Source organism: Galeopterus variegatus, unplaced genomic scaffold, assembly GCF_000696425.1.
Source record: "Galeopterus variegatus unplaced genomic scaffold, G_variegatus-3.0.2 Scaffold5568, whole genome shotgun sequence".
Classification (NCBI taxonomy): Eukaryota; Metazoa; Chordata; class Mammalia; order Dermoptera; family Cynocephalidae; genus Galeopterus; species Galeopterus variegatus.
The window spans coordinates 230,976-254,558 of record NW_007731679.1 but is presented as its reverse complement, the minus strand read 5'-3'; the positions used below and the strand labels follow the sequence as shown (position 1 = coordinate 254,558).

Sequence of the window (23,583 nt, the reverse complement as noted above, 5' to 3'; positions counted from 1 at the left end):
AAAAAAAAAATTTATATATACTTGTTAATTGTCCTCCAGAAAGAAATAAGAATTCCTATATTCTCCATTTCAAAAATAATGACTCTTCCACAAATATGTACAATTATTACATGTTAACTTAAAAAATAATAAAAATTTTTAAAAATAAAAAAAAAATTTATTTACCATATTAATAATGAAACTATAAAATTACTCAAAGGAATAATGGGAGAAAAATATTTTTAAAATAATTTTAGGGTATGATAGCTCCCTTTTATGCAGGACAACCCCTCAGCATGTATGTAGGAGTGCAGAAATTTGGGAATTAATTACTTTGGAAAGCTATTTGACAAAATCCATCAATTCTAAATGCACTGTCTCCCTAGCCCAACAATTTTTCTTCTGGGAATTTCTCATAGATCTATTGGATGCCTGGGAAAACAAGGTAGTGCACGACGGTATTATTTACTTGCCAAAATAGTGAAACAGGATAAATGAACATCAGCATATGGCGGTTAAGTTATGGGAAATAAGTACAATGGAATTCTGTGGAGACATGTAGAAGAGTGTTATGTCCATACATGTGACATAACTTGGAAAATGTTTTATGCTGTTAAGCGAGGAAAAAAAATGTATGGAGCAGAAAGTATGACTTGGGCCCATTCATGTGTTTAAAAACAAAAAGAATCTCAATGCATGGGATGTTTCAGTAGATATATATAAGGAATTTATTCATATCTTTAAACAAAAATTGTGGGAGATCATTGCTTTGGACTGAGCTCCTGGCAATAGGCCCCAGCAGACCCAGACCAAACCAAAATGGAGTCACTCATGCTAAATGTCACATAAACAGACAGTTTAAGAAAGCAGATAGGCTCCCCAGACAGACCAGTTTGTCCTGAAAACAGGAGATTACAGTCTACCTGAGTCAATGTAATTTCCATAGTCCCCCTTCACTTTAACCCTTACAAAAAAAAAACCTGAAATAACCTGATGTTAACCAATCAACGTTTTTTCTATTGCTCTGTTTCTCTGTTTCCACCTTATAAAATCCACTGTTCTGCTTGGTGGGAGCTCTCATTCTATTTTGTAGAATGGAGGCTGTCCCAGTCACAAATAAAAACCAATTAGATCTATAAATTGGTTGTATTTCATGACTTTTGACAGTAGTAGTTGTCTTTGAAAGAATGGCTGTCATCTAAAGGTGGTAGGCATATTTTTTAAATTGCATATCCATTTATTATGCTTGAATTTTTTTTACTGTGCATGTATTACTTTTTCAAATAAAAATAAAAACCTCCTTAAAAATACAACAAATTCCTATAAAGCAGCTAAGGTGAATGAAACAAGTCCTCATTATCAGCGTGCATAATCTCAAAAACATAAAGCTGAGTGAAAAAAAGACTTGCAAAGACATACATGCAGTATAACATTCTTTAGGTCAATCTTAAAAGTATAAAATAATTGTTATTTATGAATGTGTACATAGGCAATGGAAGTATTAAAACACACATGGGAGTGAATACAGGGTTCAGAAAAGTAGTTAATTCTGGGGAGGAAGAGGAAAAAGAGGGCTTCAGTTGTGTCTAATAGCTTATTTACTGCTGTCTTCAAAGTTCCTAAGTAAATATGACAAAATGTGAACGTCAGTAAAATCAGGTTGATGCTGCTTACTTACGTGTTTGAAAAAAATTATTTAAATTTAAAATTGTTTTAAGTAAATTTCTGTTGATTTTTTCCCAGCACTCCTATTGTATTCAGTTGTTGTGTCAGTTCATTACTGAATCGAGTCATGGTTTGCAGAGTCACAGGTATTCTTTCCTTTTTTTACCCTTCTCAACAGGTCAGCGGTGGCAATGACCCCTGGTCAGCCTGGAGCGCTTCCAAATCTGGGAACTGGGAGAGCTCGGATGGCTGGGGGGCCAGGCCAGAAGGGGCTGGGGCCCAAAGAAACGCTCCCAACAACTGGGACACTGCCTTCGGCCACCCCCAGGCCTACCAAGGACCAGGTGAGGAGGGTCTCCTGCCCCACCCGTGAGTGACTGCATGTGCGAGACAGGAAAAAACAAACTGCTTTGGCTACTCCCACACTCAACACAGAACAGCAGACAACAGCTGGGTGTCCTACAATTTAGCTCAATCCCGACACTATCTACCTGGAGTCAGATCCAGGGGTCCCCAGGGTTTGACTAATAAAGCCTACTCGGGTTTGATTAATTTGCTAGAGCAGCTCATAGAGCTCAGGGAAACGCTTTACTTATAATTGCCAATTTATTACAAAGGATAATTTAGAGGACAGAAATGAACAGCCAGATGAAAAGGTGCACAGGGCGAGGTATGGGGGTACAGGTGTGGAGCGTCCATCCCCTCTCCAAGTGTGCCGCTCTTCAGGATCCTTTGCAGCTATCAGGAAGCACATTTAAACCCTGTAGTACAGGGATTTGTATGGAGACCTCATCACATTAGGCATGATCGATTATTCATTCAGTGACCAGCCACTCTCCTCTTCCCAGAGGACAGAGCTGAGGCTGAAAGTCCCGGGCTTCTAATCAATGGCTTGGTCTTTCTAGTGACCAGCCCCCATCTGGGAGCCCACCAGAAGTTACCTCATTACAAAAGAAGGCACTCTTATCACCCTGGAAATTCCAGGGGATTAGGACTGTGTTAGGAACTAGGGTCAAAAACCAAGTATTAGAATAAAGATACACCTAGCACCACCATTGCTCAGGAAATTACAAGGGTTTTAGGAGCTCTGTACAGAGAACAAATATATACAAGGGTACTTCAAAAAGTTCATTGAAAAATAGAACTAAAAGAAAATGTGAATCTTTCCATGAACTTCTGAAGTACACTCGTAATTTTTATGTTATCAGAATATCACACTGGGTCATCTGAGTTAAAAATAGATTTTATTCAGAAGAACTGCCCACAATTGCTCTTATTCACTAATAGCAAACCTGGATCCAACTGTCGATAGTCCTTAATTTTAATCTTTAGTCCAGTCTCAACTATCTATCAAGGAGGCACAAAGTAAAACGCTTGAAGGGGCCAGGCTGGTAAAAGAGCAGAGCAGGCCAGCTGCGGCTGCAGAAGACTGGAAAGTGCGTTGTCTGTAGGGGCAGCCCCTGCTCCCACCAGCAGGTTGCTGCATTTGCGGGAAAGCTGAGCTAGAGTTCTGATCTCCACATTTTCAGAGAGAGACTGGAAATCTCCATTTTTATGTTGTCTTCTCACTTTAACGTCCCTCAGCTACCACATTTGTTTTAAAATCTTCACTTGATCTTAGGCAAAAGACCTAGAAGTGATTATTTTAAAATCTTGAGCCAAAAAACCATGTGGATGGCATATGCTTATCACTCTCTGGTTTCTGTCCTCTGCATTAGCCGTTTCAGCTTTTCCTTGACTGTCTGCTTGACTCCTAGTCTATTGATAAAAAAAAACTGAGACAGAGGAGAAATTTATAGAAAAGGAAACAATTCGGGGGTTAAGATGGGGTTTTTACATCTGTTTTGAAATTAAATACAAAGATAGAGGACTGACCATTATTTTTCTCTGATCCTTGCATCCTGTCTCCTCTGTGAGCACATTGTGCAGGAATTGAATGTCTCTTCCCCATGGCAAGAGCCTCACACTCAGAGGCCAGAAGAGGGCACAGATGCTGGTTCAAAGCTGGCAGTCATAGACAGGAACTTGCCCATCAGCAGGGCTAGGAGCTGTGGGCTGGGTAGAAGCATTGGGACTAGACCATGGCATCTGTTGTTAATTGGCCCAGATCGTAGTTTCTTTTCTTTTCTTTTCCTTTTGGCATTAGTCTCAGCTTCTCTGTGGCGGCACTCTTAGGGCTATGTACTGCCTGATAGTAAAGGGCCCCTCCGGCCCCTGGAGGTGGGAGATAGGGGCATTAAACAGTGGGGAAAGAGAAGGAGAGCTGGCAGGGACTGCCTGACACAGAGACTGTTGTCAGGATATTAGGCCACCGATGCTAATCACTTCTTTTCTCCCACTTTTTTCTTTCCCTTTCCCCCACACACTCCAACCCATTCCTTTGCGTCTTTCTTCTCCTTACCCTTCTCTCACCTTTATTATTAATGTTAAACAGTTGCTTTTCAAAGATCTGTCGTCCCTGTGTCCTCCCTAATTTTCTTGACTTAAAGGGTATTTGTTCTGCTTATTCATAAGTTTGCAAGATCAGATCTATCAGTGTGTAGGCCTGTAGGAGGCCTTCTTTTGTATGCCACTTCATATTTTTATGGTATGCATTTATCTGAAGTTACTTGGACTGACAGCCCTTTTTTAAAAATTGTATTTGAAGTATACAACATAAAGTTTTGATACACATACTGAAATGATACTACAGTCGAGCAGTTAACATACCCATCGTCTCAGATAGTCATCCTTGTGCGCGTGTGTGGTAAGAGCACCTAGAGTCTACTCTCTTAGGAAATTTCCAGAATACAATACAATATTATCAGCCTTAGCCCTCGTGCTGCACATTAGATCTCTAGACTGTCATTCTACATAACTGCAGCTCTGTACCCTTTGACCTGTATCGCCCCGTTTTCCCCTGTCCCCGCCCCGGTAACCACCATTCTCTCTGCTGCTGTAAGTTCAACTTTTTCAAGATTCCACATGTAAGTGAGATCATACAGTATTTTTCTGTGTCTGGCTTATTTCATTTAACATAATGTCCTCCAGTTTCGTCCATGTTGTTGCAAATGGCAGGACCTCCTTTTTTATTCCGTTGTGTATATATACCACAATTTCTTTATCCACTCATCCATCCACAGACACTTAGGTTGCTCCCATATCTTGACTGTTGCAAGTAATGCTGCAGTGAGCATGGGAGTACAGATGTCTCCTGACATACTGATTTTATTTCCTTTGGGTATATGCCCAGAAGAGGGAAACTGGTCATATGGTAGTTCTATTTTTTATTTCTGAGAAACCTCCACAGTGTTTTCCATAATGGCTGTGCCAGTTTACATTCCCACCAACAGTGCGCAGGGGTGCCCTTTTCTCTACCCCCTCACTGATACTCGTTCTCTCTTGACTTTTTGATAATAGCCATCTTAACACATGTGAGGCGATGTCTCATTGTGGTTTTAATTTGCATTTTGTGTGGTTTTGATTTGATAATTTGTGACGTTAGCACCTTTCATATACCTGTTGGCCATTTTTGTCTTCTTTGGAAAAATGTCTATTCAGGTTCTTTGCCCATTTTTTAATCAGGTTATTTGTTTTCTTGCTATTAAGTTATGTAAGTTCCTTATATATTTTGGATATTAACCCATTATCAGATATATGGTTCACAAATATTTTCTCCCAATCTGTAGGCTGCCTTTTTATTTTATTTTTTTATTGTTTTCTGTGTTGTGCAAAAGCTTTCTAGTTTGATGTAGTCCCACTTACTATTTTTGCTTTCATTGCCTGAGCTTTTAGTGTTTTATCCAAAAAATCATTGCCAAAGCCAGTTTCAAGGAGTTTTTCCCCTGTGCGTTCTTCTACGGGTTTTACAGTTTCAAGTCTTATGTGTGGGTCTTTGATTTATTTTGAGGTTATTTTTTGTGTATGGTTTAAGATAAAGGTCTGATTTCATTCTTTTGCATGTGAATGTCCAGTTTACCCACCATCGTTTATTGAAAAGACCATCCTTTCCCCATTGTGTCTTCTTGGTGCCCTTGTCAAAAATTAGTTGATCTGACAACCCTCTTTAAGTTGTTTCTAATTTGTCTTTTGCACTAAAAGGCAGAACCCATTATTCAAGCCTTAAAACAATCTGACTACAAAGCCTGTACTCTTAACATCTACATTATACTCCTGTAGTATACTTTTCTCTATTTTTAGAAACTGATTAGCCCAGTGAGTGGTTATTATCAGAAAATTAAGTAATTTCATTTTTATTTTGTTTTTCTTTGCTGATGGTCTTCTGTTCCCACCTCTAGCAACTGGTGATGATGATGACTGGGATGAAGACTGGGATGACCCCAAGTCCTCTTCTCCTTACTTTAAGGATTCAGAATCAGTGGAAGCAGGGGGCATTCAGCGAGGAAACAGTCGTGCTGGTGCCTCGTCCATGAAGCTGCCACTTAATAAGTAAGTTAAAAATTGAGTAGGAGAAACCAGGATCTGTGTGTAGAAGAAAATAAAATACATATATAAAGTATATAAACTACAAATATAAAATGCAAAATATAAAATATATAAAATACAAAGAGGCAGTGGCTTTTTCTCTTTTCAGTCTTGTACTAAGTTTTGGGTCATTTTTATTTGGATCTTAGCTAGTAAGCTTTTTTTTTTTTTTTTTTAAGAATATTCATTTACAAAGTTAATAAGTGAAGTATTTATTTTATATAATGATCTGCCCAATAGCTTTGGTTACTTCTACCTTTATCAACTTTATGACATATTAAGGTTCCATTGCTAAATGTCATTAAGAAAGGTAAAAATGATCATATTAATAATAAAAACTCTCTTTTAAATGTTTTACTCTTTTGTTAATCACTTACCACATGCCAGGCATTGTGCATCATGGTTTGTATGCATTTTCATGTCACCCTCACATTCTTTGCGGTACACTTAATCCCTGTTTTACTGGGATGGGAAAAACAGAAGCCCGGAGAGGTTAGGCAGCACCCAGGCTCACGTGGGTGGTAAGTGCTCTAAGTCAGGATTCCAGTCCCTCCATCTCTAGGGCACATGCTCTCAGCTGCTATGCCTAATGTGGTTAAGATCTTTGTTTTCATTTATATTTCTCTTAGATTCAAAAAAAATGTTTTTAATAGTACTTGTAGATAAATCGCTTAACAGGCAAATGTAGGGAACATGGACATATAGCACTGTAAGATTTTCTGGTAGAGAGTTGTAGATAAGTCTGTAGTTTACACCAGTATAGCTTGAAGGAGATATACATTATGACTTTAATAAGAATCTTCAAGTACCCTTCTTCCAGCAGTTATGTTTAAAATAGTTTATTTTCTAAAATTACTAATATGTCTTCTCAATATTCCAAGTGCATGATTCAAAGCATATCTATGTCTGGAAAAAAATGAAAAGATAATGTTTGACATATTTCTAGATATTAAGATCCAGGTCTAGATCTAGTTTAATGAGTCCTACAAGTTCTCCATAGTATATTTAAATAGCTTGAGGTGATTAAATGAATTATCTTAAACTGCATACTTTTTCTGCCTCTCTATCCACAGTTTCTTCCATTATGTATTTTCATACTAAATTGCATGCATAATAAAATTAATCATTCATTATCAACTGTATCTTGTTTCTTAGAGTCAAATTTGAATTTCTCAATATGGTCAGTAGTGCCATATATTACTCTCAGTTGTTCTTTAAACCTAAATATAAAGTGTTTTTAAAATCCACTTAAATGTAATTTGTCTCTTGGCCCTATTTTGCAAATGAGGAAGCAAAGACTGTGAAAAATGAGCGGCCAAGTTTTCACAGCTGGTGACTGAAGCTCTGGCTCATGCCTCCTGGGTCTCTGACTCTAGTTTCCCACGCTTTCCTCTTCTCCATGCTTGCTCTCTAATTTGCTGAATGATCTCAGGCAAGTTTGATGACCCGTTTGAACCTCAGTTTCCTCATGTCTAAAGCAAAGAGGGCTTATTAAATGATTCTTTCTGTTCTAAGATGTCATTCCAAGTTGAAGTTGAATTAGCATAGTCTTAATGTGAACCAGTACCTCTGAGGTTTCTCTGTCTTTGTGGTACTGGGAACAATTTAAAACCCCATGTATTTTTATTTAACTAGATTAATGTTTAATTGAGTCACTTAAATGTATGAGTTGTAAAAAAATTTTTTTTAAGTGTTAATGCTTTTTCAGCAATTAATCCATTTTATATAACAGCTGTATTCCAGTCATGGAACATAAACCTTATACTAGAAAAGGAGATCAGGAATTTAAGTATGCTTGAGCATTATAGGAATCCATCTTGATATTCACATAATGAATAAATTACATTGCTGTTCAGTATTAACTGAGTGTGCATAGTTGGCCCTAGAGTTTTGCTGTGGTCCATAAGAATACCAAAAAAATGTGAAATGTGATTTCTGCACTCAGAAGCTTACAGTCCAGTCAAGGAGTTATCACTATATGTAATCCCCACAAAAGTGCACATTCTTTAATAAAAGTGTTCCAAGTCAGCCCATGAATTCATTAAGCATTTAGTATACTTCCAGAACTCCTCTAGATCATGAAAATACAAATGCTTTCTCTAAGATTCTTCTAATCTGCTGTAATGTGTAAATGGGTAATGGGAATTAAGTGTAATAAATTGTACAGCAAAAATATGCTCAGAATGCTGAGGGAGCACAGAGACAGCTTTTCCTGAGGCTGTAGGGAATACTTTCAAAGAGATGATGACATAGTTACTGATAATTTAAATTTATTGAGTACATACTAGGCTCTTTACAGAAATATTTTCATTTAATTCCCTTAATTATCTTAAAAGGTAGATCGTCTTGGTCCATTCTTGACACAAGGAGACTGAGGCTTCTAAAGCCACAGCAGTGTTGGCTTTGGGTTTCAGTTCCAAGTCCCTCCAGCTCCAAGCCTCTTCTTTGTTCTGTCTTACATGAGCTGTGTTTTAAAGAATGTCTAGGGAAAGGGGACTGGAGAAAGTCCATTGAGAATGAAAGAAAAGAAACGGGTCCCTGAGAGCATCACTTTGGCTTTTGATTTGGTATATGAATGAAATTAGAAGTAACATAACTGGGATTTTGTAGAAATAATATTTTTTCTCTATTTTGGGGTATTACTCTTTCTGAGGGTTTTTTTTAACTGTTTCTTAGAAATAATTCTAAAACCAAAATTAATCTTGTCTTTTTCAGAAGTAGCACTTTGAAAGGCTGTGCGTTTATTCTAGCTCTTCTCTAATTTTAGAAACTTCCTTTGGATGTAGATTTTTTATTTCTGGAAGTAGTCAAGTTTATTATGTTTTTGAGTCTTACATGACCGCCCCCCCCATCCCCCCAAAAGAAAAGTAGCCAAATTTATTTATTTCACTTTGGGTCTCTTTACTAAGGAAACTCGTTTTCTGTTGGGTCTCATAAACTGGTTCTGAAGGCAATTCCAAAAGAACATGGCACAAATGCTTATGAACAGTGGCAGCTTCTTTGGGATAATTGTGGCCTCCCAGAGTGAGTATGGTGAAAGCCAACTTTAATTGGGTGTAGAAGTGCCAGCATGTGGCTGTTGTCCCATGTGGTCAACTCCAGTTTGTTGTGCTGGGTCCTTACTGCTTCTGTGAACTAGGGGACATTTTTCAAGTCTGCCCCTCTCTCCTTGTTGGGTGATAGAATGATTTGGACTCTGTTAAGCAAATAGAGTACCCATAAATATCACACCTTCTGGAGCCAAACCACTCTCTTCACCAGATCAAGCTTAATTAAATGACTAATTGGCCATTGAACAATCTGATTATATTAGGTTTCGTTTACCACAGTTTCCTAGCTCTAGCACATCTGAAAGACAGAACAAAGTTAAAACTGGCGCATTAAGTAAATGTGGACAAGACTTGTAGAATTCTTATAAGAAAAGACATAAGGCTCACAAGCATTTATCTCCATGACTAGATTTCCTGGATTTGCAAAACCTGGAATGGAACAGTATTTGTTGGCCAAACCGCTAGCAAAACCCAAAGAGAAAATTCCCATCATTGTAAGTTTGTTCATTTTTGTTTGTTTTCTTTGTTTGTAATTCAGGTCTTTTATAATACCTTAAAGCTAAGAGGGTTGTTAGTCTTTTGGAAAGTATTTTTAAACACATTTACTGCCCCAGGTAACTGATAGTCTATGTTAGTATTTTAGGAGTACTAAAGATAATTAGCATAAATTAATGCCTGTCATTATATTATTTATTCTTCGTTTTTGTCTTTCAAACTATTAATATTGAGCCAACAACACTCATAATATATATTCTTTTAATAATTTTTTCTAAAGTATCTTTTAAATATATTTTACATGCTGTTTTTCTACTAGCCCTAATTGTTTAGCTAATCAACTCAATTCAAATATTTAGGCTCCTACCCTGGCAAAGTACATGTATGTTATCAGAATAAGGTGTCTTTTTCAATATGTTGCTAGTAATTAGTGTTTTTTCCAATAAACCAGCTGTCAGGTCAAAATAAGGAGCTGGCAAAATCTGGGAGTTTATGACATCATTAAGAATATCTGTCTTAGAATAACTTGATTGTTACATAACTGACACAGGCTCTTTGGTTTCATCCCATATTTCTATTACTGATAGATTTTTTTATCTAGGTAATATCTAGCTGTATATTCCCTAATTAAATTCCGGAAAAGAGAACTGTGGCTATCTTCTGACCCCATGATGTAACCTGTAACTAGAGGACTGTGGGCATGGGGGAGCCTTGAGAGTAATCACCAGGAACTCAGACAAGGATGAAGAGACGTCTGGTCTTATTCTGTCCTAGGATACTTGATAAGATTGCAGGAATGATACTGGATTCTTTAGTTACTTGTTCCCACGTCTTTGAAAAGCTTGAAATCCTGGAAGCTTCCGGTCAGAAGGATTATAACCAAGAGCCCCTTTTATCCTTTTTTCTTCAAAGCAAATTTAGGGTAATTATCTCCTGAGAAGTTATAGACTATTTTAATTTTTTCCTGTTCTCTTCAGACTTTTTTATTCTTTTCATTAAATTTAAAAGTCCTCAGAATTAAGAGCCCATGGCTCTGCCCTTCAGATTTGTAAAGGAGACTTTGTCACAACCATGACAGTAGTGGAACAGAGCTAAAGGTCGCAGCCTTTTCGTTGTCCCACAAATGTTAGGTAGAACTGGGCCCGTGTACCCAATAGGGAGGCCTGCCTGCGTGGGCTTCATGCTTGGAAAAGGAAGCTGAGGAAGAAGGAAAGCCATCTAGTCTTCAGGAAGCCAAGAGAAAGCAGAGACCTGGTTCCTGCTTTGTAGGTGCAGAAACCCCGCCCACTAATAAAATATGGCCCCAAGGATATTAGGCTCTAGCCAATTAGAGTCTCCTCTCTTGGTCCCAGCCACTGAGGGAAGTTCCCCCAGGTCAGCTTATGAATTCCTGCTCTGCAGCTTCAGGGCATTTCCTGAATCCAGACTCCCTTTGGGGGCATCAGAGTAGTTTGTTACCAGAGATCTTCTCTTTAACCCCCTTTCAAACTTCTGTGATCCTCAGTCACCTTCCAGACCTAATAACCTCTGGACTTTCATACCCCACACAACTCTTTCCCTCTTCCACCTTTAGAAAGAATTAGGACTGAGTATGCATCGTTTTATATCTGTCTGCCCTTGTCTCTGAGATCTCAGCCTAAACAAATCTCTCTTCCTTGAGCCCAATCTGCAAGGTGTACCTCATTTTCTTTTTACTTTCCTATTGTACTTTTTCTAACTGCAAGATTAAAACCTGTTTTATAAATATTTTCATTCCTCCTTGAATCTCTGAGTGAATCTCTTTGCAAGAAAGAGTTCCATTTACAGACCACGTGTTTTTTTTTTTCATCTTATTCCTGGATTATTTTGTAATTCAATTGCTTTTCTATTTCAAAGAAGATAACTTATTCTCAATATAATAAGGACTCCTATTACTCTTTATATGTTCTTTGATAAGATCTACTGTCGTACTCTGGATCTCTGAAATCTATAACCATGATCAGAGTTTATGAAATGAATGAAATTTTTGTGAACCAACCTGAGACCACTGGCGATGCAGGAAGTGATTCCAGGAGCCTGTGCGTAGTCCCCATGATCCAAGTTCCTCTGCAGCTGACTCCGTGGCCTTGGATGTAGTTTTAAACAAGATGAAAGCAACCAGAATTGGGACAGCAGACCTATTGTCACTTAGCAGCAGTGCCTAGGAGAAACCATCCACAGGCTCAAAACTTAAATGCTAGTTCTTTATACTCCTTCCTCCGCCCCCATCCCCAGTTACAACCCTAGTAATCTAGTGCAAGCCTAATAAGCCTCACCTGAGTTTTTGAACTTTTGCCTGCTAGTCATAGACAACGATGGTGGAGAAAGAATGGGGGCCTACCTTCTTTGGGCAAGCCTTGCCCAGGTGGGCATAATACCTGGGGACAGGAAGTCAGCCAGCTCACCGTGCTTATGCACAAGCACTCCTAAGAGAAAACTGCTATCCTGGTTCTTGCTTTTGAAGCACAGTGACCTTCTATTAGTGGCAAAACAATGGCTGTCAGGCTCTAGCAATCTGATTAGCCATTTCTGAGAGCTAGAACAGTACTATTCAAAGTGTGGTCCACGAACCAATTTCACATCTGAAAACTGCTTGTTACTTCTCCAGGAGAGAAGTGCAGAAAATGACAGTGTTCAGAAATTTTGATGGCAATTTGACATTAAGAAATCCGAATGTGTAATATTTCACAAAACTATCAGTCCATGATAGATTGGAAATTTTAAAAAAACGATCCCTTCATCACAGATAGCTTGAGACAACTGGACTAGAGAGAGAGAGAGAGAGACATTGTGTTCTAACCAGCACTCCCCTAGAGGGGAGGGAGGCCAGTATCTTCTCTGCATGGGCTGAGCTGCCCACACGGGGAACAGAAAGGTTTGTCCTAACAAGTGTGTTCTTTACATGTAACATCTCACAGGAACAGAGGCCACTTGTGTAACTTCTCAAAGAGGAACAAGAATGATCCTCCAAAGGACTTTTAGTTCTGGAAAGAATCATTTACTGATTTATATCATTGTATTTAATATTTTTCCATGTAACAAAATTAACTCTTCCTGTAATGTTGTGTAGGTTGGAGATTATGGCCCGATGTGGGTTTATCCTACATCTACGTTTGACTGTGTGGTAGCAGATCCCAGGAAAGGCTCCAAAATGTATGGTTTGAAGAGCTACATTGAATATCAGTTAACACCTACTGTAAGTATCCATGTTAACAAAACCAGAATTGTGCTTGCATTACTGGTTACAACTTGCTTTTTTTCTTCATTTTCTATAATTGGCGTTGGTAACTTTTTCTTCTCTCTCCTTATTTCGTAGAACACTAATAGATCTGTAAACCACAGGTATAAGCACTTTGACTGGTTATATGAGCGTCTCCTCGTTAAGTTTGGGTCAGCCATTCCAATCCCTTCTCTTCCAGACAAACAAGTCACAGGTGAGTGTGTGAAATGCCAAACTCAGGATGACAGGTAAAAACTCCTGTCAGATTGTCCTCCTATAAGTCAGTGATGGCATTTTCCATCCTTTGGAGCAACAAGATGCATGCTTGTGGAGAAGGGGTCTGTGACCCAGTCTGCACAACAGATGTGAAGAGTCTGTGACCCAGCCTGACAGAGGTATTTTGGGAAGATGAAAACTTTTCGTTTTATTTTATTTTTTTTATTTTTTATTTTTTTTAATTTTTATTTTGTCAATATACAATGTGTATGATTATTATGGCCCTTCACCGANTTTTAAATAAGCTGTTTTGATTTTGATTTTTTCAGAAAAATTTTCAAAGATGTCAAATTGTCATAGCAGAATGGAGAGTGGGGCTGCTGGCAGTCAGTCATATGAGGTGACACTTGAGTTGTCCCTGGCAGAGCAGGGCAGCCAGGCTGGCATGGATTGCTGCTTCCTTCTGCTCACATGGGTCCATCGTGTCCCAGTTCTACGTCCAGTTCACCTACTCTCTCTCCCTCCTGTCATCTTTACAGCTTTAAGTCACAGCTTTCTTTTTTTAAATGTAGATTCTTTCCATGAAAACTTCAGTTCTGCCTCTCCATATTTCCAAGTTTCAGTCTGTTGCCTTGAGTTCTGTACTCTTCTTTATCAACTTGGTTAGCACAATACGTGCTCTGTAGTGTTTGAGGAAATGGATTCAGTGCGCTGTTTCAGGGTCATGGGCGTTTCTCATATCTTTTAGGTTTTAATACATTGGTTATTCTGAATCAAATAATTCAGTGCCATTTTAAAGCATCATAGAGTCACAGTTCTCCTTCCATACTAAGGTTTGTTTAAAAGAAAAAGTTTAGGCATGCAGCCATGGGGGGGTCATGGAAAAGCAAGAAAGCAGCAGCACCTCAGTGTGAAGAAAGTTGAGCTTTGATTCACTGGCTGGGACATGTGCTGAGGAAACTGAAAAGCACAGAAGAGACTTTGTTTCCCCCTTCTCTCTTGTCTGCCTCCTGCCCATGATAGGCACACATCATTATTGTATAAAAACTCTCCTCTCACTTAACCACTGGAGAAAATAAAAAGGAGTGCCAAGTAGATGATGTCACGACATCTCTGTGGACGTGTAGTCAATCCGCGAAAAATTTACAGCTCACATCGTTTGTTTATGGATTGTATTCTTTGTGGAAGAATATTGAACGAATAAAAAGGAGTGCCAAGTAGATGATGTCACGACATCTCTGTGGACGTGTAGTCAATCCGCAAAAAATTTACAGCTCACATCGTTTGTTTATGGATTGTATTCTTTGTGGAAGAATATTGAACGAATCTGGTTTTACTCCTGGGTGCCAAATATTCACATACTCAGTGAAAACCTAAGTAAGGTTTGTCGAAAATGGGGAAATGAAAGTCCTCGCCCCTCGCCCCTTTTCTATTTCTCTGGAACCTGATAGGAAGATCTTACCAAGCATAAAATAACATCAGATTCATAGTTTGGAGATAAATCAGCTATGTCAGAAGAATTTTCATGAGGGTAATTTTTCAGTAAAATAAGAACCATGAAATTTCAACCAGTGATTAGGTAATAAAGTCTTGGTATAATTGACTTGCTCATAATGGGGAATTCAGTCTATCCCAAGTCCATGCCAACTCACTGGGTCTTTTCTGTCCAAGAGGGGGTTGTCTTCTTTCCGAGGGTGAGACTTTGTTTCTACATCACTTAAGCTTACGTAGTACTTAATCTCTACTCCTAATAAGTATAAAATTTGAAATGCATAAACATACAGGAGGTGTCTAGACACGTTGTGCTGTTCAAGTGCTACTTTTTAGGTAACAAGTTTTTTATATGTAGGTCCATAATACTCTTCTTGTTAAAAGACTTATGCTTAATTGTACTTATAATTTCTAGAGGAAAGTTCAGGCTGCATTTTTAAAAATGTATTTTTAAACTTATGTACAGTAAATTCACTTTTTGGTGTACGATTCTATGAGTTTTGACAACTAACACTACAGTCTTATAACCACCACTACGTTGATGATACAAAACAATTGTCACCTCCCAAAGTTCCCCTGTGCTGCCTCTTTATTTTCAACCCCTTCTTCCAGTCCTAACCATGACAACTGGTCTGTTCTTTGTCCCTGTAATTTTGCCTTTTGTAGAATGTCACTATAAATGGGAGCATTTTGTATGTAGTCTTTTGAGCCTGGCTTCTTTCATTTAGCATATGCATTTGAGGTTCATCTACCTTATATCAATAGTTTGTTTCTTTTTATTGCTGAGTAGGATTCCAATGTATAGAAACACCATAGTTTGTATATCCATTCACTCATTGAAGGACATTCAGGTTTCCAGTTTTGGGCAATTATGAGTAAAGCTCTATAAACATTTGCATACAGGTTTTTGTATGAACATAAGTTTCCATTTCTCTTGAGTAAATACCCAGGAGTGAAAGTCATTTGGTAGGTATATGTTTAATGTTTAAGAAATTGCCTGACTGCTTTCCAAAGTGGCTGTACCATCTTGGAATCTTCACCAACAGTGTATGAGAGTGTCAGATAGTTCCACATCCTGCACTCAATAGTCTCAGTTTTTCTTTATTTTAACCAGTGGGTAGTGGGATCTCATCATGGTTTTAATTTCTCTAATAGTGTTGAGCATCTTTTCATGTGCTTATTTCCCATCCATACATCTTCTTTGGCGGAAGCATGTGTTCAGATCTTTCTCCCACTTTTTAATTAGGTTTTCTTATTATTATTGAATTTTGAGAATTCTTTATATGTTCTAGAATGTGGTTTGCAAATATGTCAGATATGTGACTTGCAGATAATTTGTCCCAGCTGTGGCTTGTCTTTTCATTTTCTTAACAGTGTCTTTTGCTTTTTATGAAGTTCATTGTATCAATTTTCTCTTTTATAGATTGTGTTTTAGGTATTACGACTAAGACCTCTTTGCCTAACCCAAGTTCACAATGATATTTTCTTTTAAAAGTTTTGTAGTTTTAGGTTTTAGATTTAGGTCTAGGAGGCATTTTGAGTTATTTTCGTTTGTATGATTAAGGAAGAGGTTCATATTTTTTTGCATCTGGATATACAATCATTCTAGCACCATCTGTTGGAAAGACTATCCTTTCTCTGTTGAATTTCCTTGGCATCACTGTAAAAAAATCACTTGACCATATTTGTGTGGATTTATTTCTGGATTCTATTTTGTCTCATTGATTTATATGTGCATCCTTTTGCCAACACCACACTGTCTTGATTAGTGTAGCTTTATGGTAAGTCTTTAAATGAGGTAGTGTGAATCCTCCAATTTGGTTCTTTTTCAAGACTGTTTTTGCTATTTTTTTCTTTTGCCTTTTCATGTAAAAAAAAAAAAAAAGAGTCAGTTTGTAGATATCTACAAATAATCAAACTAGAATTTTGATTGGAATTGCATTAATTCTACAGATCAATTTTCACATGTTAATATTTAATCTTCTAATTCATGAATATAAACATATCATATTTGATTTTCACTATTGTTTTGTAGTTTCCATAAACAGATTCTGCATCTACTTTGTTAGATTTATATGTAAGAATTTCACTGGGGAGGTTCTGCTGTAAATGGTACTATTTGTTGTTTTGTTGTGTGTTTTTTTTTTTTAATTTCTGCTTTCCAGTTGTTTATTGCATGTGGAGATACTATTGATTTTTGTATATCAACTTTGTATCTGTGACCTTGCTAAAGTCCTTATTAAAGTTACTAGTTTGGGGAGCTTTTTTGTGGATTCTTTGAGATTTTTTTTATATAGACAATCATGTCATCTTGGAATAGAAACCATTTTATTTCATTCTTTCCAATCTGTGTGCTTTCTATTTCTGTTTTTGCCTTATTGCACTGGCTGTATCCAGTATGATGCTGAATTTAAGTGGTGAGAGCAGACATCTCTACCTTGTTCCCAGTCTTAGGGGGAAAGCATTCAGTCTTTCTCCATTAAGTAAGACATTAGCTATAGGTTTTTTGTAGATGCCCTTTTAACAATTTACAGCACTTCCCTTCTATTTGTAGTTTGCTGAAAGTTCTCATGAATGGATGCTGAATTTTGTTAAACGTTTTTTGTGTGTCCATCAAGGTGATCGTATGGTGTTTACTCTTTACTATTAATAGGTGAATTATGTTGGTCAGCTTTTCACTGTTGAACCAGCCTTGTATTCCTGGGATAAACCTCACTTGATGTTGATATATTATTCTTTTTATATATTGCTGGATTCACTTTGCTAATATTTCATTGAGAACTTTTGTGTCTGTGTTCATGAAGGTTATTGGACTGTAGTTTTCTTATAATCTCTTTGGTTTTGCTATCAGGGAAATGCTAGTCTCATAGGATGAGTTTGGAAGTATTCCCTCTCTTTCTATATTCTGGAAGAGATTTTGTAAAATTCATTTTATTCTATGAACGTTTGATACAACTCACCACGGAAATCCTGTGGAACTGGAGTTTTCTTTGTGGGAAGGTTTTAACTATAAATTTAACTTCCTTAATAGATATAGGGCTATTCAGGCTCTCTCTCCTTCAGTGAGCTTTGATACTTTGGGTCTTTGAAGGAGTTGTTGGGCATGGACTTAAGAGTTGTTCATAGTATTCCTTCATACTTTTAGAGTTTGTAGGGTCTGTAATGATATCCATACCTTCATCTCTGATTTTGGTCATTGTCATCTCTCTTTTTCTTGGTTTTATTGATTTTCTCTTTTCTATGTTATTGTTTTCTGCTCTTTTATTATTTCTCTCCATCTGTTTGGGGTTTAATTTGCTCTTTTCCTAGTTTCTTAACATAGAAGCATAGATTATTATTTTGAGATTTTAAGCTCTTACAAACATAAAATGCTGCAGATTTTCCTCTAAGCAACTGCTGTAGCTGCATCACATAAATTTTGATATGTTGGGTTTTCCTGTTCACTCAGTTCAAAATATTTTCTAATTTCTCTTGTAAGCTCTTCTTTGACCCAGGTGTCATTTAGAAATATGTGTAATTTGGGCCAGCCCCGTGGCGCACTCGGGAGAGTGCAGCGCTGGGAGCGCAGTGACGCTCCCGCCATGGGTTCGGATCCTATATAGGACTGGCGGGTGCGCTCACTGGCTGAGAGTGGTGTGGGCAATGCCACACCAAGGGTTGTGATCCCCTTACCAGTCATGAAAAAGACAAAAAAAAAAAGAAAAGAAATATGTGTAATTTCCAAATATTTGGGCATTTCCCAGATTTCTTTTTGTTGTTTGTTCTCCAATTTTACTCTATTATACTCAGAACATTCTTGGTATGATTTTAATATCTTCTTAAGTTTATAGTTTTATGGCCTAGCGTATAGTCTGACCTGGAGAATGTCCCGTTTGAGCTTCAGTAGATATGTACTTGGCAGCAGTGGGGTGCATCATTTTATATTTATCAGTTGAGCTGAGTTGGTTGATAGTGCTGTTCATGTTTCTGTATCATTGCCAATTTTCTTTCTAGTTCTATCAATTACTGAGACTAGGGAATTGAAATCTTCTGCTATTATTGTTGTACTATTTCTCCTTTTAATTCTGTCACTTTTTGCTTTGTGTATTTTGAGTTTCTCTTATTTCTCTCTATACATGCAGCTTATAATTGTTATGTCTTCCTGAAGTAGTGATCCTTTTATCACTATGAAATGTCCCCCATTGTGTCTAGTAAGATTTCCTGTGTTAAAGTCTACTTGTCTAATATTAATATAGGCACTCAAGTTCTCTTATTGTTTGCATGGTGTCTCTTTGCCCGTCCTTACCTTCAGTATATGTTGTTCTTTGAAACTAAGGTATGTTTCTTATTGGCAAGATAGTTGAATTTTCTTTTTTTTTTAAATGAAGTCTGACAATCTCTGCTTTTGGTTGGGGTTTTTAGACCATTTGTAATTAAAATAATTACTGACATGGTTAGACTTACGTTTGTTGTTTTGTTACTTGTTTTGTTTGTTGTTTGTTTTCTACATGTCTTGTTCATTCCTCTGTTCCTCCTTTACTGCCTTTCCTTTGTGTAAAATAAATATTTTCCCATGTACCATTTTAATTCCTCTCATTTTTTTAACTAAATATTTTCTTAGTAGTTGCCCTAGGGGATACAAAATGCATCTTTTTTTAAACATCACAATGCACTTTAAGTTAATATTAACTTAATTCCTGTAAAATGTAGAAACTTTTCTCCTATATACTCCATTCCCATCCCTCATTTTATGCTATTATTTTCATATATATTACATCTGTATGTTATTAAACAATGCCTTATGATAATGATTGCTTTCTAGACTCTTACATCTTTTAAAGAAGTGAAGGGAAAAATTAGAAAAGATATATACCTATTAAGTTTTATACATGTTTATGGTGCTCTTCAATTCTGCTTACAGGTTCAAATCACCATCTTTAGTAACTTCTTTTTAGCCTGAAGGACTTCCTTTAATATTTCTTATAATGTATGTCTGCTGTCAATGAATTTTCTCATTTTTTATTTATCCAGATATGTATTTATTTTGCCTTTATTTTTATTTTATTTTATTTTGACTGGTAAGGGGATCACAACCCTTGGCTCGGTGTGGTCTGCACCACGCTAGGCCAGTGAGCCATCCCTATACAGGATCCAAACCCACAGCCTCAGCGCTACCAGCACCGCACTCTCCCGAGTGAGCCACGGGGCCAGCCCTGCCTTTATTTTTAAATGATAGGTGCAGTGCTTACAGAATTCTTGGCCTATAGTTTTTCTCTCAGCATGATGGGATGTCTTTCCCTCACCTCTGGGCTGCATTGTATCCGACCAGCAAACAGCTGTTAATGCTGTTGATGGTGTGCGCGCATGCACGCACGCACACAACAGAATTCTTGGCCTATAGTTTTTCTCTCAGCATGATGGGATGTCTTTCCCTCACCTCTGGCCTGCATTGTATCCGACCAGCAAACAGCTGTTAATGCTGTTGATGGCGTGCGCGCGTGCACGCGCATGCACGCACGCACACACACACACACACACACACACACACACACACACAATAATATGTGGAGTCATTTTCACTTGTCACTTTCAAGATCTTGTTCCTCTTTCAGCAATTTAATTCTGCTGTATTCTAGATGTGAATCTCTTTGTATTTATCCTACAAATACAGAGTTTATAGAGCTTAATTGGAAGTATAGATTAAAGTTTTCCATCAAATTTGAAAGTTTTCCACTTTATTTCTTCAGTACTTTTTGTTCTTGCTTGTGTCTTCCTTTGAGACTCTCATCACAGGAGTGTTGGTGTGCTTGATGTTTTCTGAGACGCATTCATTTTATGGCTTTTTTCCTCTCTGTTCTTCATATTAGATAACATCTATTGATCTGTCTTCAAATTCACTGATTCTTTCTTCTGCCATCTTGAATCTGGTGCTGAGCCCCTACTATGAATTTTTAATTTCGGTTATTGTACTTCTAACTGCAGAATTTCCATTTGATTCTTTTTTTATATAATTTCTGCCTCCTTCGTAAGCATCTCATTTGCTGATTTCCTGTCATATTTTCTTTAATTTCTTCAACGTGGCTCCTTTAGCCCTTTGAACATATTTATAGAAGCCTCTTTGTCTACTGCTTTGTTTTTTTCTGCTGAATTCAACATCTGGAGGCACTTAGAGACAGTTTCTGTTGATGGCTTTTTATCCTCAGTATGGGTCATAGCTTGCTGTTTCTTTGCATATCTCTTTAATTTTTTGTTGAAAACTGGACATTTTTGAAAATTTGCTTTAGCCACTCTAGATTCCGACTTTTCCTTCCTGAAGGTTGTTGCTGTTTCTGCTTCATGTTTGTTTAAGTAACTTGACTAGGCTAACTCTCTGAAATCTTTCTCCCCTGCAGCTCAGTGATTTTTGTGTTTGTTTTTCTTTCTTTTAAATTTGGCTTTACAGGGTTTTCTCCTGTGTCTTTGTGGATTGATGGTAAGCCTATGATTGATTAGACAGAGGTTGTGTGGACCCACCTCAAGCTACTAAAGCTTCTGTTCCTTCTCCATGTGACTGTGTAGGTAGGGGAGCGCATTCAAAATGCAGGTCACTTTCACGTTAGCCCTGGCTTTTACTTTCTACGAGGCCCTTCTGTGGCTCCTCTACATGTGTGTGCAGAGTTGGCCAGGAGTGTGTGGCTGGCTTGGACCCTGCCTAGTCTCCACCATTTATGCACACAACCTCAGCCTGGGACATGTTTGGCTCAGCCATGCAACCTTGGCTGGCAGGGCTGTTGGCCCTCCCTGTTCACCCACCTCTGAAGCTGCCACTGACACCACCACTGAGCATGGGCATCTTCCACTGCCTGAAACCGAGTGAGTCACCTCCTGCCTGGCAGGGAAGCGGCAGCTGCTGGTCTTCCCAGCCTGCTCCACCCTGACAGTACCTCTGTGTCGACCAAGTAGCAGGTGGGGAGGTGCACGGGCAGCCAGGAGAGATGAGAGCGGCCCAAATGCCGCAGATTTCCACTGAGAACAGCAAGAATACCTGAAGCGCAGCAGTTTCTCCAGCATGAGCGCTTCTCAGAGGGCTGTTGGCCTTTGGCTGATTTCCAGAGCACTGATTTGTTGTTTATGTCAGTGTTGTCTAGCTTTATAGTTGCTCTTTGGGGATAGAGTTAGCTGATCTCCTCATAGAAATAATCACTCATTAAACTCTATTTCAGTATGGCCGTAAATTCTGGGATAGCACTTTTTACTACTGCATTCATGGAAAAACTGTCTTTGCCATTTGCAGTTTAAATAATTTAAAAAACAAGGTGAAGAAAAAGCTCTAGCCCTGAGTTACTTTTCACAAGTTCTGAATTTAAACTTGCATATTTGTAGGTTATATTGCATTTTTATGAATATAGAAATGTCGTGTAGTTTGTAAGAATGACTGATTAAATTGCACCTATCATTCCTGTCTTGGCTGTAGGGCTTCATGTGTCCACACAGAAACTTGCCTAATGTTACTTTATAAGAAAGAGATAGTTTTTCTTACTGAGAAAAGATTTACTTTTTAATTGTTTAAGTACTTTAGTGATCCTTAAAGAAAATAGCACTTGGAGGCTGTGATTATTCTTGTCACAATTAAAAGATTTGTTAATGTGTTAAATAGGAATTCTTAGAAACTGAAAAATCTCTTGATCCTTTCCTGTGGGTTTTCGAGCATTCACTGTGTTGCTTGTTTTTAGGTTAGTGACAGATCATCATGGTTCAACTTTTACTAAATAGCTTTCAACTGAGTAGCCAGTAGTCATATAAATAGTTTTTCAGTTAAGTAATGGTAATTCGTTTTATACAAAGTTGTATGTCACTCTTGGTGGGTCTCTTGCAGGTCGCTTTGAAGAGGAATTTATCAAAATGCGCATGGAGCGACTTCAGGCCTGGATGACCAGAATGTGTCGTCATCCAGTCATCGCAGAAAGTGAGGTGTTCCAGCAGTTCCTAAATTTCCGAGATGAGAAGGTAGGACATTTTATTATTGTGGTCTTAGGGGATATGGAGGGTTGTCACATTCACACTGAATTTTGTGTCTGAAAGAGTCGCAGTTATGTTAGTTGGTCATTTTTCCACTTCCTCTGAAGACAATGAGGAGACAGTTCTAAATCCCGGCCGTAGGAAGTTGGTCATGATACATCAAGAACTGCTGCCAGACGGGCTTCCCAGAAACGGGATGAGCCCTTTCTTCCTGACTTCCTCTGAAGACAATGAGGAGACAGTTCTAAATCCCGGCCGTAGGAAGTTGGTCATGATACGTCAAGAACTGCTGCCAGACGGGCTTCCCAGAAACGGGATGAGCCCTTTCTTCCTGATGCTTTTAAAAATAGGGTAGACCCCAAACTCTTAGCAATGTGAAGTGAGGGGAGTCGGGTGGGTGCTTTCTTCTGATCACCTTTGACCTTACAGTGTAGTCGCATTGTGGAAGGAGAAGCAGAGTCGGGGATGAACCACTGTTCTTGGAGCTGAGTCGTTTCCCCGTGACTGTAGGAGTCAATCCAAAGGAAACGCTGGTCTCTCTGCCCACCCCCGTGGGCGGTCGTTGTGCCAGTAGTCATCTGTTTTTCATTGAAATCAAGAAAAAATTGGCTGCTTGACATCTCATAATTGTCTGCTTTGGAAATAGTTTTCTCTGTCATTAAGTATTTACTGTACTCTTTATTGTATTATTTTACTCTCTAAAGACATTTTTTCCATGATTTATCTTCTCTCATAACAAATATTGCATATTTTAGGAAAGATTCTAAATAATAAAAGCATGAGTTAGCTCAGAATCAACAGAAGATGCTAAATATATTATGATCCTGGAAAAAAGTTATGAAGTTGTTTTTGTCTTCAGTCACATAATAGAATATTATATACCCTGTTGAACTTTCAGACAGGGATTTACTTGCTAAATTTCCTTATAGTAATTTTTCCTTGTTGAAGTGAACACATTTTCAATGTCTTAAATAGGGGTTTATCTGTGTATGTTTACAGACATATGCA

At 38.0% G+C, this 23,583-nt stretch overlaps 1 protein-coding gene across 1 annotated transcript in view; it reads left to right on the top strand.

Annotated features, from left to right (window-relative positions):
* The first annotated feature begins 1,821 nt into the window (after positions 1–1,821).
* Positions 1,822–23,583, top strand: part of SNX9 (sorting nexin 9) — a 45,809-nt gene continuing 24,047 nt past the window's right edge. Inside the window, exons 1-6 of the mRNA XM_008589651.1 lie at positions 1,822–1,988; positions 5,922–6,072; positions 9,568–9,652; positions 12,742–12,867; positions 12,988–13,105; positions 22,433–22,563. Coding sequence (XP_008587873.1) covers positions 6,053–6,072; positions 9,568–9,652; positions 12,742–12,867; positions 12,988–13,105; positions 22,433–22,563 — 480 coding nt within the window. The 5' untranslated portion in view covers positions 1,822–1,988; positions 5,922–6,052. The remainder of the gene's footprint in view (positions 1,989–5,921; positions 6,073–9,567; positions 9,653–12,741; positions 12,868–12,987; positions 13,106–22,432; positions 22,564–23,583) is intronic.